The sequence below is a fragment of the Garra rufa genome, chromosome 12, assembly GCF_049309525.1.
Source record: "Garra rufa chromosome 12, GarRuf1.0, whole genome shotgun sequence".
Taxonomy (NCBI): domain Eukaryota; kingdom Metazoa; phylum Chordata; class Actinopteri; order Cypriniformes; family Cyprinidae; genus Garra; species Garra rufa.
The window spans coordinates 19891157-19917105 of record NC_133372.1 but is presented as its reverse complement, the minus strand read 5'-3'; the positions used below and the strand labels follow the sequence as shown (position 1 = coordinate 19917105).

At 37.0% G+C, this 25949-nt stretch overlaps 1 protein-coding gene across 1 annotated transcript; it reads right to left on the bottom strand.

The window, feature by feature from the left end:
• Window positions 1–23531, bottom strand: ephx4 (epoxide hydrolase 4). Its single transcript, XM_073851919.1, has 7 exons — window positions 22959–23531; window positions 20269–20354; window positions 16644–16801; window positions 12060–12188; window positions 10617–10720; window positions 4298–4446; window positions 1–916 (listed from the first exon to the last, which is right to left on the bottom strand). Exons 1-7 carry the CDS (start codon window positions 23199–23201, stop codon window positions 673–675), a joined length of 1113 nt encoding a protein of 370 aa, XP_073708020.1. The 5' UTR covers window positions 23202–23531; the 3' UTR covers window positions 1–672.
• Between the last annotated feature and the right edge of the window lie 2418 nt (window positions 23532–25949).

Below are 25949 nucleotides of genomic sequence, written 5' to 3'. Positions count from 1 at the left end.
GTCAGTGAGTTTATTATTTATTTGCTTAGAAAATCAAAATGGTGCAGAGCTGGTTCTACCGTCTTAGATGCAGTGTTTAGGAAGAGATACAAAAAAGTGTACAATATTGAAACATCACTTTGTTTTATCATACAGGAAGATCAAAATAATGACATTCTCAAATGTTTAAGCCAAATATAGTCAAAGATACAAAAAAGAATATCTTCCACTAAGACAACACTACCTGAAAGAGACATGGAGGGGTTTAGGACTCCCATAAGACTGTGTTACAGAGAGTAGCAAATCCGATGATACAAACGACTGACAACCCCACAGCTCGGTCTCAAAAAGACATGGCACATCTTTTATGCTGCAAAATGGTATGTCGAAAGGCACCACACAATACAACTTACTCACAGATATTTTGCAACACACTTTTAAACACTGTCACCAAGAAACCTTAAGGCGAATGTCATGTGCAAACTTGAGAAAAATAGATTAAACACACTACTCTCTACGCAACCCCTCCAATTACAAATGTGCTTTTTCTGCTTCACTGAAGTTCGATTTGCTTTGTATATCCTACATTTATCAAATTTAAAACAATGATTGCATTAATCATTACATTGGTTTGTTTTCACAGCCATTTCTCTGGTTCCCTCTTCAGGCAACCTCAGAGGGAGAAGGACCCCATTATAAGTTCCTGTAGTTTTTCCGGCCTTCTCCCTCCTTAATGAAAGTCCACATGAGAGTATTGACGATGTCGGGCTGGTCTTGTTGAAGCCAGTGACTGGCTCCAGAGATGATGTTGAGACGGAAATGGTTTCTGATGTACAGGCGGCAGGCCTCGGCCATGTCCTGCTCCAGGAAGGCGTCTCTCTCTCCCCACAGCAGCAATACAGGAGATTTCACCTCACTGTGACTCAGTGGGAGGACACTGCACAATACAAATGATACTCAAATTAGAGCTGTCAGCTGATTCCAAATTTCTTAAATAATTGCACATACAGTGCCTTGCAAAAGTATTTTTAGTAAATACTGAGTTAAGGGTGTGAACACTTATGCAATGGAATCATTTCAGTTTTTATTGCTAATAATTTGTTACAAACCTGTTTTGTGCTTTGTCATTTTGGTGTATGGAGTGTACACTGATGTGGGGGAAAAAAACGATTTAAAGCATTTTAACATAAGGCTGCAACACAACAAAATGTGAAAAAATGAAGGGGTATGATTACTTTTGCAAGGCTCGGTAGTGTTTGCTGATAAAATCTTGCAGATGAAAATACAACAAATAAAATTTTGAACAGACATTACAAACAACTGGCTTTAGAAACTAGAGAAACTAATAGTTGAATTTATAAAAATCACCTTGTTCAAAAGTTTACATACACTTGATTCTTAGTACTGTGTTGTTACCTAAATTATCATTTTGTGTGTGTGTGTGATAGTTGTTCCTGAGTACCTTGTTAATCCCGAACAGTTAAACTGCCCACTGTTCTTCAGAAAAATCCTTCATGTCCCCAAAATTCTTTGGTTTTTCAGTGGTTTTGTGTATTTGAACTCCTCCCAACAATGATTATATGATTTTGAGATCCATTTTTTCACACTGAGGACAACTGAGGGACTCATATGTAACTATTACAGAAGGTTCAAACGCTCACTGATGCTCCAGAAGGAAAAAATATGCATTAAGAGCCAGGGGTGTAAACATTTGAACAGAATGAAGATGTGTACAGTCGTGGCCAAAAGTTTTGAGAATGACACAAATATTAGTTTTCACAAAGTTTGCTGCTCAACTGCTTTTAGATCTTTGTTTCAGTTGTTTCTGTGATGTACTGAAATATAATTACAAGCACTTCATACGTTTCAAAGGCTTTTATCGACAATTACATGACATTTATGCAAAGAGTCAGTATTTGCAGTGTTGGCCCTTCTTGTTCAGGACCTCTGCAATTCGACTGGGCATGCTCTCAATCAACTTCTGGGCCAAATCCTGACTGATAGCAACCCATTCTTTCATAATCACTTCTTGGAGTTTGTCAGATTTAGTGGGTTTTTGTTTGTCCACCCGCCTCTTGAGGATTGACCACAAGTTCTCAATGGGTTTAAGATCTGGGGAGTTTCCAGGCCATGGACCCAAAATGTCAACGTTTTGGTCTCCGAGCCACTTAGTTATCACTTTTGCCTTATGGCACGGTGCTCCATCATGCTGGAAAATGCATTGTTCTTCACCAAACTGTTGTTGGATTGTTGGAAGAAGTTGCTGTTGGAAGGTGTTTTGGTACCATTCTTTATTCATGGCTGTGTTTTTGGCAAAATTGTGAGTGAGCCCACTCCCTTGGATGAGAAGCAACCCCACACATGAATGGTCTCAGGATGCTTTACTGTTGGCATGACACAGGACTGATGGTAGCGCTCACCTTTCCTTCTCCGGACAAGCCTTTTTCCAGATGCCCCAAACAATCGGAAAGAGGCTTCATCGGAGAATATGACTTTGCCCCAGTCCTCAGCAGTCCATTCGCCATACTTTTTGCAGAAGATCAATCTGTCCCTGATGTTTTTTTTTGGAGAGAAGTGGCTTCTTTGCTGCCCTTCTTGACACCAGGCCATCTTCCAAAAGTCTTGGCCTCACTGTGCAGATGCGCTCACACCTGCCTGCTGCCATTCCTGAGCAAGCTCTGCACTGGTGGCACTCCGATCCCGCAGCTGAATCCTCTTTAGGAGACGATCCTGGAGCTTGCTGGACTTTCTTGGACGCCCTGAAGCCTTCTTAACAATGCAGTGGAAAGTTATTTTCGGGATTAAGTGAATTTTCATGGCAAAGAAGGACTATGCAATTCATCTGATCACTCTTCATAACATTCTGGTGTATATGCAAATTGCTATTATAAAAACTTAAGCAGCAACTTTTCCAATTTCCAATATTTATGTAATTCTCAACTTTTGGCCACGACTTTACATTTTTCTTATTTGGCCTAAATATCCTATTTTGAACAGAATGAAGATGTGTACATTTCTCACTTAGAAGCTACAGAAGATACTTAAATGTTTCTCAGGAGACAAAATAAGTTAAATTTACCCTGATCTTCAAATGCAAAAAGTTTTCACCCCTGGCTCTTAATGCATTGTGTTTCCTTCTGGAGCATTGGTGAGTGTTTGTCCTGTAATAGTTGCATATGAGACCTTCAGTTGTCCTCAGTGTGAAAAGATGGATCTCAAAATCATACAGTCATTGTTGGAAAGTGTTCAAATACACAAAAATGCTGAAAAACCAAAGAATTTGTGGGACCTGAAGGATTTTTCTGAAGAACAGTTCAGGGACAAACAAGGAACAACTATCACTAAAAAAAAAAAAAAAAACACAGCAGTGGATCATTCAGGTAACAACACAGTACAAAGAATCAAGTGTATGTAAACTTTTGAACAGGGTCATTTTTATAAATTCAACTATTATTTTCTCTTGTTTGTCTCTATATTACTTTCTGACAACCCTAAAAAAACAGAAGGTTAGACCATGTTTAAAGGTTTGGACACACTTCTCTTCTCAGTTCTGCTTTGGACTTATGTGTTCTAAGTTTCTGTAGAAACTGTTATGTCAGCGCCCTCCTACACACACCCACCTGCCCACCTACACACACACACACACACACACACACACACACACACACAAACAGTCAGCGCAGCTCTGCCCTGAGACATAATCAAAGTGTGCTTCAGGAGCAGATGGAGGGCTCAGTCATGCATGCACGTCTCACATGCTCCTAACACATGCACTCTGCAAGCAAATTAAAGCAGAGTATTTACACCAGGGTGTCCACAATTGTTTGGGGTATATTTAAAATGAATTGAAACATCCGGTTTGATTGTTTAGCATTCTCAGTGACACCAAGCAGCTGATTGGATGCTGATATGAACTCATTGTAAAAGAATATCATTACAGCATAGGCAGGGAGTTAACGGCTGTTCATGCACAGTTCAGAGAGCATGAAATCAATCTCTCACCCTCCTGACAGGGACACATGCACTTATGAAATTAGTTCTTACTCTGTCCGACTAAGTCGTGACGTTATAGATTGCTTTGATGTTATGTCTATAACATTTTGAAATAAATACATCACTTTTTTCTTTATAAACAATAAAACAAATCTGTTTTGTTTCATTACTGATGCAACAGTTGAAGTAAAAGCAAATTGTTTAATATATAATATTAAATAAACATAAATATTCATTTCAGACACTAGAGGGCGATATTTTCTGTAATATTAGCTAAGCAGCTTGTTTGGCATTCAAGACACCAAGAAAGCTGTATCAAAAATACCTGAAGACATTTCTGAAGTAGTTGAGGGCCCCAGTGAGGGCCCCTGGCTGTGAGAGGGCATGCAGGTATGCTTCGAGGTCTTCTGTGGTCAGCCAGCGGCCCTTACAACTAATACCTGTGTTCCGGCTGGTGAATAGACTCTTCAGTGCCTATAAATCACCATTAGCAAGCAATGAAAAAGCAAAATGAGTTTGAATAATTCTGTCCTACTATATATTATGTAATCAAGATTACTTAAGATTACTGATATTATTACATGCAGGCATTTTTAAAATGTAAAATCCGTACATAACTGCACTGTATTAAAATATTGGTACATAAAAAGACACATTATATAAAAGTGGGCTCCATAATTCAACCTGGTCCCATCAAAATAGAGCTAAAAAGAAAAAAAAAACATTGATTTTATAGTTGCTATGCAAAATAAGAATATTTAATTTGACAAAAGTTTAAATATTTTTAGCTGTTTTATATTTTACTAGACAACTTCATACTGGATTATTAACCATGCTGTATTTTAACGATAGTTGTTACTATAGGCTGGGCAATTAGAACGCATAATATGCATAAAATAATCATCACACTAAAACTAGTGTGTATCCAGAACTGATTCATAATGACTAAGCTGTGTGTGCTGAAGACAGATGGATAATCTTGGCCTACTGATTCACTCTGTATTCGTAATTCTTACACAAACAAATTCACATGCTGGACCCAAAAGCTGGTCAGTTATGCAAAATGTTGGTTAATTAAAATCATTCCACATTCTAATGTAGTATTTCTCAGTTTATACATATGTACATTCGTGTCATTAACTCATAAGTAACAAAAAGCAAATACATTGTAAGATTTTTAAATGATTTTAAAAGTAGTCTGCAAGGCTGCAATTATTTAATCAAAAATAAAGTAAAAACAGTAATATTGTGAAATATTACTAAGTATAATTCTATTTTAATATATTTTAAAATATAATTTATTCCTGTGATGGCAAAGCCAAATTGTTAACAGCCTCCAATTTTCAGAAATCATTCTAATATGCTGATTTAGCACTCAAGAAATTATTATGCATGTTGCTTAATTTTTTTTTGTGGAAATGAGACTTTAAAGATGATGATGAGGTATCATATTAATCACAAGTGCAGTATGGAGTACCACAAGGCTCAGTACTAGGACCGTTGCCTTATTTAACGCTTTATATGTTACTCTTGTGAGGTATCATCAGGAAAGATGGTGTTAGCTTTCGATGTTACGCTGATGATACTCTATATTTCTTTGTGACTTGACGAAGCATACCAATTCGCAAAACTAACAAAATGCATAGTTGATATAAAAAACTGGATGACTAGTAATTTCCTACTGCTAAATTCTGAAAACAACAACAACAGGTGTTAATTATCTAAAATCCTCTGCATGTAAGTAGCAACCTGATCTCATGACGAATTCTTGCGAAAACGTTTACCTGTGGATGCGCAAGATCCACAATGATGTGAAATACATACCGCCATGTACGTTTCGTGACATATTCAATGTGAAAAGTCCACTGAGTGAGCCTAAAAAAAGTGTTAGCAAGCTTATTACATTCTGGAAGTGAAACATATGGAGCTGTAAACATAACCGTGTACGAAAACTGCCTCTAGTGTTCATTTCTGTTGGAAACTGCAGTGAATTTGTACTTATTGGTACGTATTTTGTGTCTTGCGATAAAGTTGCCATAGGTAGCCTAGGTTTTTCATCATGAGATCAGGTAGCAATGTCTAACACTTGATGAACTTGGAATATGGAGTACCACAAGGCTCAGTACTAGGACCGTTGCTTTTTACACTTTACATGTTAACCTTGAGAGATATCATCATGGAAACATGGTGTTAGCTTTCATTGCTATGTTGATAATACTCTATATACTCTATATTCTTCGTGACCCGACAAAGCATACCAATTTGCAAAACTAACGGAATGCATAGTTGATAGAACTTTTTTTGCAAGACGCAAAATATGTACCACCATGTACGTTTCGTGACATATTCAATGTGAAAAGTCCACTGAGTGAGCCTAAAAAAAAGTGTTTGTTTTTTCCCCTGGAACAGGTAAACATACATATGGTACATTTTATGTGACATTGTTTTGTACATGTGACCGCAGTTCTGACTTGAAAAGTCTGCTGAGTGGTGCTGTAACTCTAATGCTGTACTATCACTGTAGTATCAAAAGCGAATGTGACGTAAAAACACCACAATTGCAAGCATGCCGTTTTAACTTGTTTTTCGATCTCTTATCTTTTAGCTCTTTCATCATGAGTCATGTTTTTCACGGGATTCGTACCCAAGGATTCCACAACCCAAGTCCAATTCCATGTCAGCTGAGCTACCGAGCAAGCTTATTACATTCTGGAAGTGAAACATATGGAGCTGTAAACATAACTGTGTACGAAAACTGCTTCTAGTGTTCATTTCTGTTGGAAACTGCAGTGAATTTGTACTTATTGGTACGTATTTTGTGTCTTGCGATAAAGTTGCCATAGGTAGCCTAGGTTTTTCATCATGAGATCAGGTAGCAATGTCTAACACTTGATGAACTTGGAATATGGAGTACCACAAGGCTCAGTACTAGGACCGTTGCTTTTTACACTTTACATGTTAACCTTGAGAGATATCATCATGGAAACATGGTGTTAGCTTTCATTGCTATGTTGATAATACTCTATATACTCTATATTCTTCGTGACCCGACAAAGCATACCAATTTGCAAAACTAACGGAATGCATAGTTGATAGAACTTTTTTTGCAAGACGCAAAATATGTACCACCATGTACGTTTCGTGACATATTCAATGTGAAAAGTCCACTGAGTGAGCCTAAAAAAAAGTGTTTGTTTTTTCCCCTGGAACAGGTAAACATACATATGGTACATTTTATGTGACATTGTTTTGTACATGTGACCGCAGTTCTGACTTGAAAAGTCTGCTGAGTGGTGCTGTAACTCTAATGCTGTACTATCACTGTAGTATCAAAAGCGAATGTGACGTAAAAACACCACAATTGCAAGCATGCCGTTTTAACTTGTTTTTTGATCTCTTATCTTTTAGCTCTTTCATCATGAGTCATGTTTTTCACGGGATTCGTACCCAAGGATTCCACAACCCAAGTCCAATTCCATGTCAGCTGAGCTACCGAGCAAGCTTATTACATTCTGGAAGTGAAACATATGGAGCTGTAAACATAACTGTGTACGAAAACTGCCTCTAGTGTTCATTTCTGTTGGAAACTGCAGTGAATTTGTACTTATTGGTACGTATTTTGTGTCTTGCGATAAAGTTGCCATAGGTAGCCTAGGTTTTTCATCATGAGATCAGGTAGCAATGTCTAACACTTGATGAACTTGGAATATTGAGTACCACAAGGCTCAGTACTAGGACCGTTGCTTTTTACACTTTACATGTTAACCTTGAGAGATATCATCATGGAAACATGGTGTTAGCTTTCATTGCTATGCTGATAATACTCTATATACTCTATATTCTTCGCGACCCGACAAAGCATACCAATTTGCAAAACTAACGGAATGCATAGTTGATAGAACTTTTTTGCAAGATGCAAAATATGTACCACCATGTATGTTTCGTGACATATAAGATTGTGAAATGTCAACTGAGTGGTGCTAAAATAGTGTTCGTTTTATTCGCCCCGGAACAGATGAATGGTATTATGTGGCGTTGGTTTTTTTACATGTCACGGCAGTTCTGACTTGAAATGTCCATTGAGTGGTGCTATAACTCTGTGACATTTTAAAATAACAAACCATTTGAACTACACCTAAACTTACCCCCAATAGTATGAACAAAAGCGAATGTGACGTAAAAAGACAATCACAAGCATGCCGTTTTAGCTTGTTTTTTGATTTCTCATCTTTCAGCTCTTTCATCATGAGTCATGTTTTCATTGGATTCATACCCAAGGACAGGGGCGGAGTTTTTTTTTTTTTTTTATCTGGATTAAAAAAAACACAAAACAATTTAGCGCTTCGGAATTTTTACAGATATAGCTGATGGAAATGTCTTATCGATAAAATTTCTCATGTGTCGACATAATCTTTTTCCGTTTAACTTTAGCACATAAATTCTAAATCCATACTTCAAATGTCGCAAAAATCTGTTTGGAAACACTTTTTTGTAGAGAAAAGGGGCTTTGCTACGTTGCAAGTTAAAATTTATTCATTTTGTTCTGAAGATCTTGTTTTACGTGGATATTGGAATGATAAGTACAACATTTTAAATTAACTTGTTGGCTTGTTAGCTTTTTATATTTTTGTTCTTGTGTTATGAGTATTGTTCCATTAAATTTAAAGGCTTTGTTCTGAAATAAAAGGGGGAAAATAGCATGTATTTATTTTATTTATTTATTTACTATTTATATAAATAGTTTTTCAATATGTTTGGCTGACTGTATTTCATTATGACAATGAAGCTGCGTTGTCGAGTTAGTAATGCTTAACTGCGCGCAGGAGGCGCCGACACGATCATTTGTTTTTTTTTCCCCCTTGTAAAAGTGGAAACAACTTACAATAGCCTACTCCTTCGTTTGTGGTCATATAAGAGTAAGACATTGTTCCAAACTATTCTAAATATTTATTTTATTAATGCACATTCACAATAAAAACAAACAGTGTGCTTTTGTAAAAAGGAAACAAACAGGATGCCTCAAGAGCGCATCAGAAAAATGAAACTAAATTCTGCATAGCTTGATATAGGCTGCTAATTGTTTCTAATTTTTTTCTTTCGTTTTGTTAATTCATAATTTATTTAGAAAATAACTTTATTTTATTTATTTTATATATAGCTGTATAATGTTTTCCTCCGTTCGCAGAAGCGCTGCAGGTGCGTTACCATGTGAATCCTCACACTTTGTTGTTTATGCTGCTGTTTGCGTGTATAAAATTAATCCATGGAAAACAAATGTAGGTATTTTTAATGGGTCACAGCTGCGTATTAATTAAAATATCCTTTAATTGTAATTTAACAATCTTGTAAGTTAACGGTTAAAAATGTCTTAAAGGTCCCATATTGTACACATTTCTGGAGGTTTATTTTAGTTGTTGATGTCCTTAAGAATATATATTTTCGGTATAAGTGCCAAAATCCATCTCAATATATTTTTACAGCTCATTTTTTAGGAGCTCTGTCAAAAACAGGTCGATTTTGGCCCATCTAATTAATATTCATGAGCCTCTCTTATGATTGGCCTGTTGTTTTCTGAGTGACGCACAGCCAGGCCAATCACAGATAACTACGGTCATGTATCGTTGTAGCCGAACCCAGAGCCATAGAGAGAGCCTAGCCTGCTGATACTCAACAGGATATTTCAGAATGATCATTAATGTTTTTTCTTTTTCAAACACCGAATGCAGTAAGCTACATAACTGTTGCTTTAGTAAAGCCCCTTTCACAATGCGCGCTGATTCTGGAAAATTACAGGAACGAGCGCTGTGTGAACAAAAGCCAGAACCATAAAGGCAGTGTTGTAGTGATGATGCACGTTATCATGCGACTCTTCACGACGAAAAAATATGTGCAAAGTGGAATGAAGCGGGAGGGCCGGCACTGATAGAGAGTGAGAAACTGATATAAATATTGGTTGGACGTTTAGGGGGGAGTATGTGGGAGTATTTGGCTGCTATTCGCAGAGAATTTAGTAACGTCAATGATTCTAATAAGCTCAGGCCGGTCGCGTTCACCTCGGCGCCCGCTCAATTTGTGATCCGCTGTGTAAATCCTTCGGCCGGCCGACCGGGAAAAGTCTCGGTCGTCCCGATTGCCACTCCGCCCCTGCCCAAGGATTCCACATCCTAAATCCAATTCAATGCCAGATGAGCTACCAAGCAAGCTTGTTATGTCCAAAAAACGAAACATATGCTAAGACTTGATGGCTGCTATATCAATTCTTTCTTATCAGTTAGAAACCTAGGTGTGCTATTTGATAGCTATCTTTTCTTTGAAAACCATGTTTCTAGCATTTGTAAAACCACATTTTTCCATCTTAAAAATATATCAGATTTACGACCTATGCTTTCAATGTCAAATGCAGAAATGCTAATTCATGCATTCATGACCTCAAGGTTAGATTATTCCAATGCTGCACTGGGTGGTTGCTCTATACGTTTACTAAAAAAAAATAATTGATGATGTTTAATAAATAGAAAATTCTAATTGTTGTAACAATGTAAAAGCCTTTACTGTCACTTTTGATCAATTTCTTTCATCTTTACTGAATAAAATCATTTTTTATTATTAATTTCTTCAAAAACAGTAGTATATTGACAGCTCACCTTGAAATCATTGATGGACAGCATTAGCTCTGGGAAATATGGCAACTGGAAAAAAAAGTAGTAACTTGACTTGAGCATCTGACTGGGGTGATGAAGGGCATAATCTGGAAAGAAAAGAGAGAACATATGACCATCTTAAGCAAAGGAAACCTCATTGTACACTCATTGTACCCATCATTGTATAGTGTGGCCTCAGGGTAACAAACCCATACAGATCTTACAGAGCTGAATAAATAAGCTTTCAACTGATGTACGGTTCGTTAAGATAGGACAATATTTGGCCAAGATACAACTATTCTGGAATCTGAGGGTGGAAAAAAAATTTAATACTGAGAAAATCACCTTTAAAGTTATCCAAATGAAGTTCTTAGCAATGCATATTACTAATCAAAAATTAAGTTTTGATATATTTACAGTTGGACACTTAAAAAATATCTTCATGGAACATGACCTTTACTTAATATCCTAATATTTTTGGCATTAAAGAAAAATGTATAATTTTGACCCATACTGTGTATTGTTGGCTATTGCTACAAATATACCCGCGCTACTTACGACTAGTTTTGTGGTCCAGGGTCACATATAAATTGGCAATAAAATAGTTAATAATGAAGAGGTGAACATTTTTTTGGTCACACTACTGTAGATCCTGGAAGTCGTTTTAAAATCATTTAAAATCTGGCAGCGTGCTCTATGTTGAGGACACACATTTTTGTTCTGGAGAGCTGCCCTCAGAAAAGCTAATCTTATTGATTTTTCAGCCACCAAAAACACATTACACTTTTGTTAGCGGATAAACCTAAATGTAAAACATTTATAGTCTTATACATTATCTGAATGTTAAAAATGTGTCTTCTGCCCATGAGAAAAAAACATGCAACATTGGAATAAATATGAATGCAATGAATATACAGAATATCTACCTTCTAAGTATTACTTTACATAAAAATGAGAGTTTTATTCCAATCCTTATTTTTTCTTTCCTTTTTCTTTTTTTTTCACAGTGTTGTCTCTAGGCAACATACCTTTTTGATTTCAGTAATGAGACCCATGTTATGTAAGAAATTGGAATCAAATCATGCTTCATAACACGTGCAATAGAGGGTTAAAACCGAAGACACCCTATTAAGCGAAGATACATTTCAAAAGAACAAGAAAAGCAAAAGGTGTAGTCGTGTACGTGTCACTCTTGTCAGGTACTGAGTGTTATTATAAGAGGGTCCCGTGTCTCTGCCAGAAGCCTGCCTGTAATTACCTCCTCCTCCAGGCTGGAGCTTTGCGAGACAGATGGAGGGCAAAGCCCCGTGATTCCCTGGGCCTAACCACAATATTTCATTGTGAATGATGTAGAACATACTAATGAGCCCCAAAAACCAAAACAGAGCCTTTGGGGCAGGCATGATAGAACAGAAAGTCTATTTGTCAGATGTATAGGGCACTTACCAGTGAACACACAGGGGTGAGGGCTGTTCAGCACTATGAGTTTTGTCACCATTTCAGGGTAGTGAATTGCACAGAGCCATGCGATGATGCCACCCCAGTCATGCCCCACGAGAAAACATCTGTTGTATCCTGAGGAGAGGACCAGAAGGAGAAAGCTGACATGTTTGGGTTTGTGTATGCCTTATAATTAATAGGGAAAGTGAGAGACAAGACATTGAAAAACAAGAAATTGTAGCAAAAAAACAGGGAATAGGATCGAGAAATAACGCAAGCCAGACTCAATCTCATATCTTCTAAATAAGCACCATAGCACAATGTGTCTAACCATTAGGCCACAGTTCCAACTTAATAAGCAGGTCAATTTGTAACGTAGCTATCCTTGCAAATTCGATAAAACCTTAATTCGACTCTGAACCACCTTAACGAGTCGTCAAATTTGCAAATCTTCTGCCTGTTACTGATATACGCCACAGGGTAACACATTAGCATAATTCCCGCCTGCTCGCAAAATACAAACACTCAGACTTGCCCACAAACACTTCCGCTAGTTAGTGTGTTCACATCATTTCGAGGAGAGGCTGTGTTTTGCACTGTGAAAGCAAGTTTGTTTTGTTTTTATTGCCGAAAGATGACGATGAAAAATCAGAGGTTAAAAGTATTTTTTTTCCATAACAACACAGCAATACAATTCAAACCTTTTGTTGTGTGCTGTCATTTTACTGAGGACTGCTTCTCTAATCTTGGTAAGTTCAATGCGGGATTCGCTAAACGCTTGTCCATAAAAGATAAGTCCATACCTTCTTTTTTTGGACCAACAAGTGTCTCTAAACCACAACCTTTAAAGGAGTAGTTCACTTTCAGAACAAACATTTACAGATAATGTACTCACCCCCTTGTCATCCAAGATGTTCATGTCTTTCTTTCTTTAGTCGTAAAGAAATGGTGTTTTTTGAGGAAAACATTTTAGGATTTCTCTCCATATAATGGACTTCTGTGGTGCCCCTGAGTTTGAACTTCCAAAATGCAGTTTAAATGCAGCTTCAAAGGGCTCAAAACGATCCCAGCCGAGGAAAGAAGGGTCTTATCTAGCGAAACGATTGGTTATTTTCTAAAAACATTTACAACTTATATACTTTTTAATCTCAAATGCTCGTATTGTAGAGCAAGACCCTTCTTTCCTCAGCTGTGATCGTTTAGAGCCCTTTGAAGCTGTATTTTGGAAGTTCAAACTTGGGGGCACCATAGAAGTCCATTATATGGAAAAAAAATCCTGAAATTTTTTACTCAAAAAACGTAATTTCCTTATGACTGAGGAAAGAAAGGCATGGACATCTTGGATGACAAGGGGGTGAGTACATTATCTGTAAATTTTTGTTCTGAAAGTGAACTACTCCTTTAAGTATGATTATGTGTGCATTTTCAATTGAGTGCTCAAAATATCAAGTTTGTGCTAATATGTGATGTTTCCAGGTAAACCACAATATTACTGTCTTACTGAAATAGTTCTGATAATTTACTATGAACTCACTATTTATTAAGAATGTCAATTTCTTTGTTTAATAATATATTGTATCCACCATTATTGTTTAGTGAAGTGTTTACAGTTTACACAGTTAGCAGCTAAACTTTAGCATTGTATACAGAAAGACAAATCACAACAGACTTGGTCAGCTGACCAATCAGAGCAGAGTAGGTTAATGGAAGGGAGGGGATTACAGACCTTAAGCTCAGAACTGCTTCGAACAAATCGTTTCAAAATCATTGCAAAATGATTTTTATTCTGAGAAAATTACAATGTTTTCTGACCTTAGATGCATTTAAACCTGTTGTAGGACACTTTAAAATATTATATGACCTGCTCATAACTGCTCATAACTCTTTCTACTCTTTCCACTTCAAAAAGCAGAAAAAATTCTCTCAAAAAACATTTTGAAGTTAGAGGTGAAAATTAGTTACTATATGGAGAGAAATGTTTTCCTCAAAAAACATAATTTGTTTATGACTGAAGAAAGAAAGACATGAACATATTGGATGACAAGGGGGAGAGTAAATAATATTAAAATTTTGGTTCTGGAAGTGAACTTCTCTTTTAAGCTTAGAACTGCTTCAAACCAATAGTTTTGAAATCACTGCAAAATGATTCTAATATTAAATGTATATTAAATGAGAAAATTACAATGTTTTCTGACCTTAGATGCATTTAAACCTGTTGTAGGGAACTCCAACACCATATTAGGACACTTTAAAATACCATAAGGCAAGGCAAGTTTATTTATATAGCACATTTCATACACAATGGTAATTCAAAGTGCTGTACAGTCGTGGCCAAAAGTTTTGAGAATGACACAAATATTAGTTTTCACAAAGTTTGCTGCTCAACTGCTTTTAGATCTTTGTTTCAGTTGTTTCTGTGATGTACTGAAATATAATTACAAGCACTTCATATGTTTCAAAGGCTTTTATCGACAATTACATGACATTTATGCAAAGAGTCAGTATTTGCAGTGTTGGCCCTTCTTGTTCAGGACCTCTGCAATTCGACTGGGCATGCTCTCAATCAACTTCTGGGCCAAATCCTGACTGATAGCAACCCATTCTTTCATAATCACTTCTTGGAGTTTGTCAGAATTAGTGGGTTTTTGTTTGTCCACCCGCCTCTTGAGGATTGACCACAAGTTCTCAATGGGATTAAGATCTGGGGAGTTTCCAGGCCATGGACCCAAAATTTCAACGTTTTGGTCCCCGAGCCACTTAGTTATCACTTTTGCCTTATGGCACGGTGCTCCATCGCGCTGGAAAATGCATTGTTCTTCACCAAACTGTTGTTGGATTGTTGGAAGAAGTTGCTGTTGGAGGGTGTTTTGGTACCATTCTTTATTCATGGCTGGTCCTTTAATGACAGCAATGAAATGCAGTGGAAAGTTTTTTTTTTTTTCGGGATTAAGTTCATTTTCATGGCAAAGAAGGACTATGCAATTCATCTGATCACTCTTCATAACATTCTGGAGTATATGCAAATTGCTATTATAAAAACTTAAGCAGCAACTTTTCCAATTTCCAATATTTATGTAATTCGCAAAACTTTTGGCCACGACTGTACATAAGAAGAATTAAAATCATAATATCATAAAAATCATAAAAAATTTAAAATAATAATCGCAACGATAAAAACAGAGAATTTAAGAACATTTAAGATGATTTAAAAATTGATTTAAAATTAATTAACAGTAAAAATGATTATACATAAAGTAATGCAATCTGTTCGGACGTAGCACAGTGCTCATTCAATAAATGCACAACTGAACAGATGAGTTTTGAGTCTGCATTTAAATGTGGCTAATGTATTAGCACATCTGATCTCTTCTGGAAGCTGATTACAACTGCGGGCGGCATAATGGCTAAAAGCGGATTCCCCTTGTTTTGTGTGAACCCTTGATATTACTAATTGACTCGATCCTAGTGATCTGAATTGTCTGTTAGGTTTATATTCAGTGAGCATATCCGCAATGTATGTAGGTCCTAAGCCATTGAGTGCTTTATAAACGAGTAAAAGTACTTTAAAATCTATCCTAAACATAACTGGAAGCCAGTGTAAGGACCTGAGGACTGGTGTAATATGCTCTGATTTTCTGGTTCTAGTCAGAATCCTGGCAGCAGCGTTCTGTATGAGCTGAAGCTGTCTAATGGTCTTCTTGGGAAGGCCGGTGAGGAGACCATTACAATAGTCCACCCTGCTGGTGATAAAGGCATGAACAAGTTTCTCCAAGTCTTGACGGGAAACAAAACATCTAATTCTTGCAATGTTTTTGAGATGACAGTATGCTGATTTAGATTTAAGATAGAGGTTCTTTGTTTGTTTTGAATATGTGCCCTCTAGCTGTGAAAATGTACATATTGTGCCTTTAAGTATGCTTCAAAATCAGAACTGTTTCTGTTTATTGCCAAATATAATTTTTGTTTAACAATTTACCGCAGAAAACAATGATATCATGTTTACACTGTGGTTCATGTATAAGTCTTCTTCTTCTGCAATAATATCACGCTGCAGTTCATTTAGTGTCACATCAAGGACTGACTCAGGATGAATGACACCATCGCTGTGAGCCAGGGTGGAAGTTTCCACCGTCTGCAATAGAGTGATTCCAATGTCGAGGAACTGAGACCCTGGAGCAGGACATCATCATGAATCCTAATAACGTGTCATTGACGGCCTGTCATAATACACCACCAGACGCTTACACACATTCCAGTCTGTGCAAGCAGACAGATGAGTTTAACTACGACATGATATATCGCATTCATCTACCCTTGTCCTTGAGTCACATTGTAGCCGAGCTTAACTAGTGATTGCGTAGCATTGGAAATCTACAGGCTGACAATTAGACTTCATTTTAAGCTGGCTATACTGACAATACAAATCTAAAAAGCCAAGGGCATCTGTGAATGGGTCACCTTCACATTACAGACTATTGGGAAGAGTGCTACATTAGCATTCACCACTACAACAGCCTTATCAAAACCTCTAGACAGGCTGGAATGTGAAATGGAAATAGGGCTGAGATAATGGAGGCAGTCTGTTCTTACCCAGATACTCCACAATGTCCTTGATGTCAGTGACAAGGTAGTCCAGTCGGTAGCTCTCAGTGGAGGAAGGCAGGTCAGACTCCCCGTAGCCTCGCATATCCACGGCAACGACACGGAACTCGCTCTTAAATTCCCTCAGCTGGTGACGCCATGAGAACCTGGCAAAGCAAGGGGCAGATCTTTGAGAAATATTTAGTATGAATTCTACAGGATAAACATGAATGCATTTTTGTTTAAATTAGATCAAGTCTCTCTGTTCTAATGTAAAATAATACACTCTTAAAAGTAAAGGTGCTTCACGATGCCATAGAAGAACCTTTTTTTGTTTAAATGGATCCATAAAGAACCTTTAACATCTGAAGAACCTTTCTGTTTCACAAAAGGTTCTTTGCGGTGAAAGAAGGTTCTCCAGATTACAGAAAGGTAAGATTAAAAGGTCTTTAAAGAGCCTTTGACTTAATGGTTCTTTGTGGAAACAAAAATGGTTCTTCTATGGCATCGCTGTGAAGAACCTTTCAAAGCACCTTTATTTTTAAGAGTGTATTACTAATATTTTCCGTAGTATACATCAGGGCCGTTTCCTCCAAAGAGGCAAGAAAGGCAGTTTCTCCTCTTAAAAAATATGACATAAAAGCATATAAATCCTTAATTTTTTTTAAGTAAAACTGTCCAACTGTGACACCAAGCAGGTAAAGTTACAGTGGGAGTCCATGTCTCTCTTGCCTCCCCTGAGCCCACTGAGTTTTAACAGATCTCCTAAAGCGTGCAGTGGGTTTGGTGGGGGGTAATTGAGAACGAATGGTGGCAATTATTGGTTCATGCAATAAATCCAACCTCTTGTGTTGGAGGTGCACATTCTGCATTTGCGAATCAGTCTGAATGAACAATAGAATGGTGTTAATGGGAAGACTAATTTTAATTTAAGTATGTAAACAACTCACACTTTGTCAAGTAAAAATCAAACTTCAAATATCCTGAAAATACAAGCTTGTTGAAATTAAAGGTTAATTTTACTGCTGATGATTCGACAAAAGGTTTATTATGAAAAAGAACAGCAAAACATTAGTTCATAAATGAAATATATAACTGCTTAAATAAAATATATATTTTAAATTTGTTATTCCATTTTGGAATAAATGTAAAATGTTTAAAAACACTAAACTGATGGGATTTATTCTTGGTTTTAATAAACAGAATAATCTATTACATTGTTAATGTAAATATACAATATAGATTTTTAGTCTAGCATTGTAAGTAATTTTTATTTAACCAATAAAATGTGACTCGGACATGTATTTACATTTAATTAAAAAAGTGCTCATTTCAGAACACCACTGCACGCCACTGGTATACATGTAAATATAGTAGGGATGTAACAATACCAAAATCTCATGATAGGATAATATCACAATATGAAGTCCAGAATATAATATTTTTTGTCATATAAAAAAAAGACAAATGAAAACTTGGGAAAAATTTTGTACATTTTAAAGTTAAATTATTCTATCCAGTGCACTTTGAACGTTCAAAATTAAGAGCTCCAACTCATGTTCTCAAAGGAGTAGTTCACTTACAGAACAAACATTTTCAGATAATGTACTCACCCCCTTGTCATCCAAGATGTTCATGTCTTTCTTTCTTCAGTCGTGAAGAATTTTTTTTTTTTTTTTTCAGGAAAACATTTCAGGATTTCTCTCCATATAATGGACTTCTATGGTGCCCCCGAGTTTGAATTTCCAAAATGCAGTTTAAATGCAGCTTCAAAGGGCTCTAAATGATCCCAGCCGAGGAAGAAGGGTCTTATCTAGCGAAAAAGTATATAAATTGTATTTTTTAAAGAAAATAACTGATCGTTTTGCCAGATAACACCCTTCTTTCCTTGTCTGTGATCGTTTAGAGCCCTTTGAAGCTGCATTTTGGAAGTTCAAACTCGGGGGCACCAGAAGTCCATTATATGGAGAGAAATCCTGAAATGTTTTCCTCAAAAAATATAATTTCCTTACAACTGAAAAAAGAACGTCTTGGATGACAAGGGGGTGAGTACATTATTCATAATGTTTTGTTCTGAAAGTGAACTACTCCATTAACTAAGAAAACTTGAGTCAGAAAGAAGTCAGTGAATGGACTTGTACCTGAACTTTAAAGGGGACTCAATCATTCGCCATGAAAATGAACCATAACTGGTGGCCACTGCGTTCCCAAACACACGGTAAACTGACAGCTCATGCAATAAACGGGTTCACTGCATTCACTGTCAACGGAGGCACAGAAAACACCGGATGACAAACTAATCGCCTGAACGAACTCCCGAAACGTGCAGCGAAAACAGACTTGATGAAGGGATTAAGTTTTTAAGATTTAGTTTGTTAGACAGATGCTGTGCTAAAGCATAATGACCCAAAATACAACTTTAAAAACTTTTTATGTAAGAATAAGAAGTTTAAATTTGTTTTAAAACACTTTTTGCATTGAAGACCTTTTGTTTCATATCATCATGTGACCACAATGATATTGAGACAGTTTTGCTATTGCAATACCACTATATTGATAATACCTTTGCCTCCCTAAAACATAGATATCTATTTAGACACCAATCATTTTAGCCTTTTTATAGTAATCGTACAAATTAGAATGAATTGCATTGAAGTAGATGTTGGCAAAAATCGCATTGAAGTAGATGTTGGCAAAAATCTAAAGGAGCAATTTTATTGACTGAAAGTAGCCAGAAACTAGTTTGACATGTAAAATTCAATATTAGTACTCTGCCACAGTGGTAGCACACCTTAAATAGTGATTGTGTCTATAAAGAATGAAAAGAACAGGGGACACAGAAAGTTAAAAAGCAGTAGAAGGAAGCAGACTATGATTCTGATGAGTCAGTGCAGCAGAGGCTCTCAGGACCCAAACCCAATATGTTAGAATATGGATGAGCGTTAAATTAGCACACACACACACACACACACACACACACACACACACACACACACACACACACACACACACACACACACACACACACACACACACACACACACACACACATACATACCCTATTCTAACCTCTACATTTCTCTATTGCTCAGCAGTGAGATAAATCTTTGACTTGCACTTTTTGAATGCACCAAACTAAAGTGGAGCAGAAGTCAGAGGAAAAGGGCGTCCTCCAGGTCTCCTCTACTCATCCAAGAGTTCATCACTGATTCTGGAGCAGTAGATTGGCCAGTGAAGCAGAAAGGAGCCATGCCACATTAATTAGGCACAGTCCTGTCCTGATCTCAGTTCTGCAGTCTGGCAGCTCACTGAGACGACAGCTTCACTGGTCCCAAGACAGTACGAATGTCACGACACTCCATATCACATTTCAGACTTGTATAATACATTATACTGCCCAATTTACATTTCAAAACAATAACAGATAATGAAAGGGAAGGTTTGAGTCTCAAATATTATCTATGACTCCATGTGTATAATGTGGAATGACTCCACAACAACACATTTCCGATCTGTGCCTGGCAGCATCCCAGTAGAGAACTGTTTCCCTTGTGTGTGTGTGTGTGTGTGTGTGTGTGTGTGTGTGTGTGTGTGTGTGTGTGTGTGTGTGTGTGCGAGTGTGTTTGAGTCTCACCAAAACTCAGGGAATCCATGCAGAAACAGCATAAGTGGCTTTCCTCGTTCTCCAGCAGCAACATAGTGAAATCTGAGTCCAGACTCCTAAAACCATACAGAGAACCAGAGGCAGTTATTCTTCATTGCAAACAGAGGATATGATGAAAGAAGTATGGTCTCTTTAATCACACAGGCCTGTCCATCCTGATGTAAAATCCATTCTCACATCACTCTCTGCTTGATAGAGCTATAAAATGCATCAGAGAGAGGGAGTCGTGTCCGCAGGCTTCGGCTAATATTAAAGCAATATCTTGCATTGACATTTATGGGAAAATTCATACCCGGTTAAATGACAGTCTGCATCAAATTGCACGTGATAGTATCCCTGAGTTGTCTGGCTATTTCGAGAACATTGTTTGCAATGCAAAATTTTCCTTCTGAGTACACACAAGTTGTGTGTGTACAAAAATCATCTCACCTTAAAAAATGAAAATAACATTTCCTCAAGGTCACTTGTTATTTTGCTTTCAGAGATCACAGTTAATGCCAGAGTTTTATATCAAATCCCTCAATCACAGCAGAAGCACAGATCTCTTTTACAATATTTTTCTTCAGAAATGTTTGTATACCACACATTACAATGGGTTACATCCTCAGTAAAAAAAACTTAAAGTGGTTGTTTTCAAGTCTGAGACTTCAAAGGATGCTACGGTTTTAGAAAAGTGCAGTTTCAAAGTACCTAATGTTTAAATGTTATGTTCAAAGCTCTGCAGGTATATACATCACAGCTATCCTGAGGCTCCCTAAGGAGCAGTTTTCAGCACCACTTAAGTGGACAGCGAAGTTCAGGCAATGACTGATTTTGTGGGAAACTGGTCACTCTGCTGTCTGCTGCAGAATATTGCTTAAATGATTACTCAGTGACGGAAACTGCTTGCTTACGGGAGCAAACCAATGGGAAAGAAAAATCGCGAAGAGATCTCTTTAAAATAATAATTTCCTTAAAGGGATAGTTCATTAAAAAATTAAAATTCTGTCATTAATTACTCACCCTCATGCTGTTCCAAACCTCGTTCATCTTCGGAATACAAATTTAGATACATTTGATGAAATCAGAGATTTTTTTTTTTTTGACCCGCTGGTCCTCTTTGGTCTTTCCACGTTCAAAGTAACCAAGAACACTGACAAAACAGTCCATGACATCAGTTGTTAAACCGCAATTTTATGAGGCTATGAGAATACTTTTTTTGCAACAAAAATACGACTTTATTCAACAATTTTTCTCCCCTGCATCACCCTAGTGTCATATTGGAGTACCAGGACACATGCGTGCACTTTCCTTTTTTTTTTTTTGCAAACAAAAAGTATTCCCGTAGCTTAATAATGGCTTAATAGCTTAATAATTTATGGTTGAACCACTGATGTCACATGGACTATTTTGTTGATGTTCTTTGTACCTTCTGGACTTTGAACGTCTAGGGTCAGAAAGCTCTTGGAATATCATCAAAAGTATCTTAATTTATGTTCCGAATGTTCCCATTTTTGGGTGAACTATCCCTTTAAGAAAAAACATAGCTCATCCGAACATAAAAAATATGTTCTACTATCATACCCTCATGTTGTTTCAAACCTGTATTACCTTCGTTCTTCTGCTGAACACGAAAGAAGACATTTTAAAGAATGCGGACAACTAAAAAAAAAAAAAAAAAATCTTTCCTTTTAAAAATTTCTTCATGGCCTTCCTTAAAGAAATCATGGTGCTATGAAACCAAGGTCATGGGTTCAATTCCCAGGGAAAACATTGTTAGTTACTTTGAATAAAAACATCTGCCAAAAGCATAAATGTGACCCCGACCACAAACCCAGTTATAAGTAGCACAGTTATACATTGTATGGGTCAAAATAATCGATTTTTCTTTTATGCCAAAAATCATTAGGATATTAAGTAAAGATCATGTGCTATGATATTTAGTAAATTTCCTACCCTAAATATATCAAAACTTAATTTCTGATTAGTAATATGCATTGCTAAGAACCTCATTTGGACAACTTTAAAACGATTCTCTCAATATTTAGATTTTTTTAACATCCTCAGATTCCAGATTTTTAAAAATAATTATATCTCAGCCAAATATTATCCTGTCCTAACAAAGCATAGATCAATGGAAAGCTTATTTAGCTTCTTTTACAGAAAGAAAGAACAAAAGAAAGAAAGTTTGGACATGAGGATAAGTAAAATGATAGAATTTTCATTTTTAGGTGAACTATCCATTTCATTTTTCTCATAGACAGCAATGAGGCTAAAAGGAGTTCAAATTGATACTTTTGCTTGATCTTCTGCTTCTAGTGAACTATTGCATTATTAACATTGTTCTCAACAATATCTCAAACCATGCTCAGGTTTGGCAAGATACCAAATCTGAAAACATAATCTCAGTGCACTAATATTTGTCATCAAATTTTCATCAAATCATTGAAAAAATGAAATTATGTAAGCCATCCGCATTTAATCTTTATAGCTGTGTACTCAGCAATCGTCTCATTTGTTTCTCTTCTAAGAAAGAAATCTAAGAAAAACATCTGAGACAAGTTGATATTTCAAAGAAAAAAAGGAAAAAGCAACATCTGAGGAATAAAAAAAGCAAAGTTATGTTTATGTATGTTTCCGTATACTGTCAAGCATCCATCCATCTTACACCGTTCTCTTACCTTGATTCTAACATAACAGTGGGTTCCCAAGGACGTGTCATTCAGGCACGCTGGGGGTGTCTCACGAACCGTCCACTGAAAGGTTGTTGACGGTCGTAGGATGATATTCCAGCCAAGTTTGAGCAGCGCTACGCCCGTGCATAGCGCGCAATATCCATAGATGAGAGACCAGTATCCCATAACTCTGATCTTCAGCGTCAGCCCGACTGTCAACAACAGCAAGTTATGAAGCAGTCTCGCCATCTTTACATTACTGCGGGAATACGCTTGTTGATCGCGGCTTGTATTGATTTGTTTACTCAACTGCCTGCGTTTCAAAAACGACGCGCATCTTAATACCCCTGTCGCACCGTCGCGAGCGCAAGCATCTCAACCGGGGAGGATCCCCGTGTAGACCGTACGAAGTCACGCTTGCGTATGACAGAAGAGATGCTCAGTCCCAAAGGTGTTCGCACCTCGGACTGAACCATTACACCCCATCTACACTGACAAAACTAGAAGGCTCTCATTATAGACAACGCAGCTGTCTGGGCCCACCTCCTCCTACTGATTGTCCACGCGCAGAGTTCTGGACTCTCGCGAACGCTGCCGGTAATAAAGAAGAGCAGAAGCTGCGGCGATAACGGGAGAGATCGGGTTATTGTCGCATTTGTAGTGTAAATGTTATGCGATGTTTTACCCTGGATACAACAATAAAATATAGTGTGGCTCATGGTGCATTTAAAGAATGATTTCCCAAGAGCAGTGGGACCTTAGCTCCGCCTAAACCACATTCGATATTTATAATGTAGAGATTTATTAGCTCACAATTAGGAAACATAAATTATCGTTAAAGACGAGGTGATGCAAATAACTTTTGGATTTGGAAAAACGTAGGCTTGTCAATTTGATCAATTACAGCGTGATGATTGTTGAAATAAATAGGACATTTATTTAAGAGTGTGAATAATTCAAAAATTCTTGTACCAACTTTTGTGATTTTTATCTATAATGTTTTGAATGTGAAAAAAAAACACCTAATAGCACAAGACATTACAGAATGAATGGAAACTACATAAACACACTGCAAAAAAGGCTTGTCTTACTTAGTATTTTTGTCTTGTTTCTAGTCAAAATGTCTAAAAATTCTTAAATTGAGATTAATTTACTAAATGAGTTCCTGAATGAATCAGCCGTTTGAACGAATTAAATGAAAGACATTTACCGCCACCTGCTGGCAGTTTTAGTTTCTTATTTTAGAGTATTATTTCATTAAAGGAACACTCCACTTTTTTTGTAAATAGGCTCATTTTCCAACTCCCCCCGAGTTAATAAGTTGAGTTTTACCGTTTTGAAATCCATTCAGCCGTTCTCCTGTTCTGGCAATATCACTTTTAGCATAGCTTAGCATAGATCATTGAATCCTATTAGACCAATAGCATCACGTTCAAAAATGACCAACTCTTCTGTAGTCATATCGTGTACTAAGACTGGTGGAAATGCAAAGCTTCAATTTTCTAGGCTGATAAGATTAGGAACTACACTCCCATTCCGGCGTAATAGTCAAGGAAGTTTGCTGCCGTAATATGGCCGAAGCAGGAGCAGTAATACCACGCAGCACATGTGCAAATGCTAAACTAGCTGGGAACTCATTTCTGATAATACTCCGCCTGCTTCGGCCATATTACGGCAGCAAACTTCCTTGACTATTACGCCGGAATGGAAGTGTAGTTCCTAATCTTATCAGCCTAGAAACTCGCAGCTTTGCATTTCCACCGGTCTTAGTACACGATATAACTACAGAAGAGTCAAGTTTTAAATACAACAAATATGGAAACTCGTTGGTCATTTTTGAACGCGATGCTATTGGTCTAATAGGATTCAATGATCTATGCTAAGCTATGCTAAAAGTGATATCGCCAGAACAGGAGAACGGCTGAATGGATTTCAAAACGGTAAAACTCAACTTATTAACTCGGGGGGGAGTTGAATGAGCCTATTTCCAAAAAAAGTGGAGTGTTCCTTTAAAAAGGGGGGAATTTAGGGATATTTTCACATGCAAATATGATTTGCAATTAATTACATTAATTCATCGACACATCATAGAATTAATTGGATTAAAAGTTGTAATCGACTGACATCCCTAATATGCACTTATTATCTCATTCATAATACTGCTCAGAAATTTCGATCGGTAAGATTTAATGTTTTTCAAAAAGTCTCTTACCAAGGCTGCATTTATTTGATTAAATTATGGTAAAACAGTAATATTTTTAAATATTACACGATAATAATAAAAAAACTCTTCTTTGTTTTAAAGGATTAGTTCACTTTCAGAACAAAAATGTCATCAAAGATGTTCATGTCTTTCTTTCTTCAGCTGTAAAGAAAAAGTTTTTTTGAGGAAAACATTTCAGGATTTCTCTCCATATGTATGGTGACCCCAAGTTTGAACTTCCAAAATGCAGTTTAAATGCAGCTTCAAAGGGCTCTAAACGATCCCAATTTAGGAAGAACGGTCTTATAGCGAAACAATTGGTTATTTTCGAAACAAAGTGACAATTTATATGCTTTTTTAACCTCAAATGCTCGTCTTGTCTGGTCAATACAGTTAGGGTATGTCGAAAAACTCCCATCTCGTTTTCTTCCCCATCTTCAAAATAGCCCTACATCGCTGCAGAAGCACCAACCCAGCGTTTACAAAGTGAACATACAGAGAAAATCAAACGCCCTTACCAAAAAAAAAAAAAAAAAAAAAAGGGTAAAACAGCGATGTAGGATGATTTTGACTCTTTGAAGTTGAAGAAGAAAACGAGATAGGAGTTTCTCGACGTACCTAAACTGCATTGACTAGGATCACACAGACTACGCATGAGCATCGCAAAGAGGAGACGAGCGTTTGACGTTAAAAAGATCAGTTGTAAATTTGTTTCGAAAATAACGATCGTTTCACTAGACCAGGCCCTTCTTCCTCGTCTGGGATCGTTTAGAGCCATTTGAAGCTGCATTTAA

Bases quoted from the DNA above. Each gene is read 5' to 3' on its own strand.
- ephx4 (XM_073851919.1), bottom strand. From the start codon at position 23,201: ATGGCGAGACTGCTTCATAACTTGCTGTTGTTGACAGTCGGGCTGACG. The intron at 16,802-20,268 runs GTGAGACTCAAA...TTGCTTTGCCAG, and splicing joins CATGGATTCCCTGAGTTTTG to GTTCTCATGGCGTCACCAGC. The intron at 4,447-10,616 runs GTGAGCTGTCAA...GGTGATTTATAG, and splicing joins TGTCCATCAATGATTTCAAG to GCACTGAAGAGTCTATTCAC.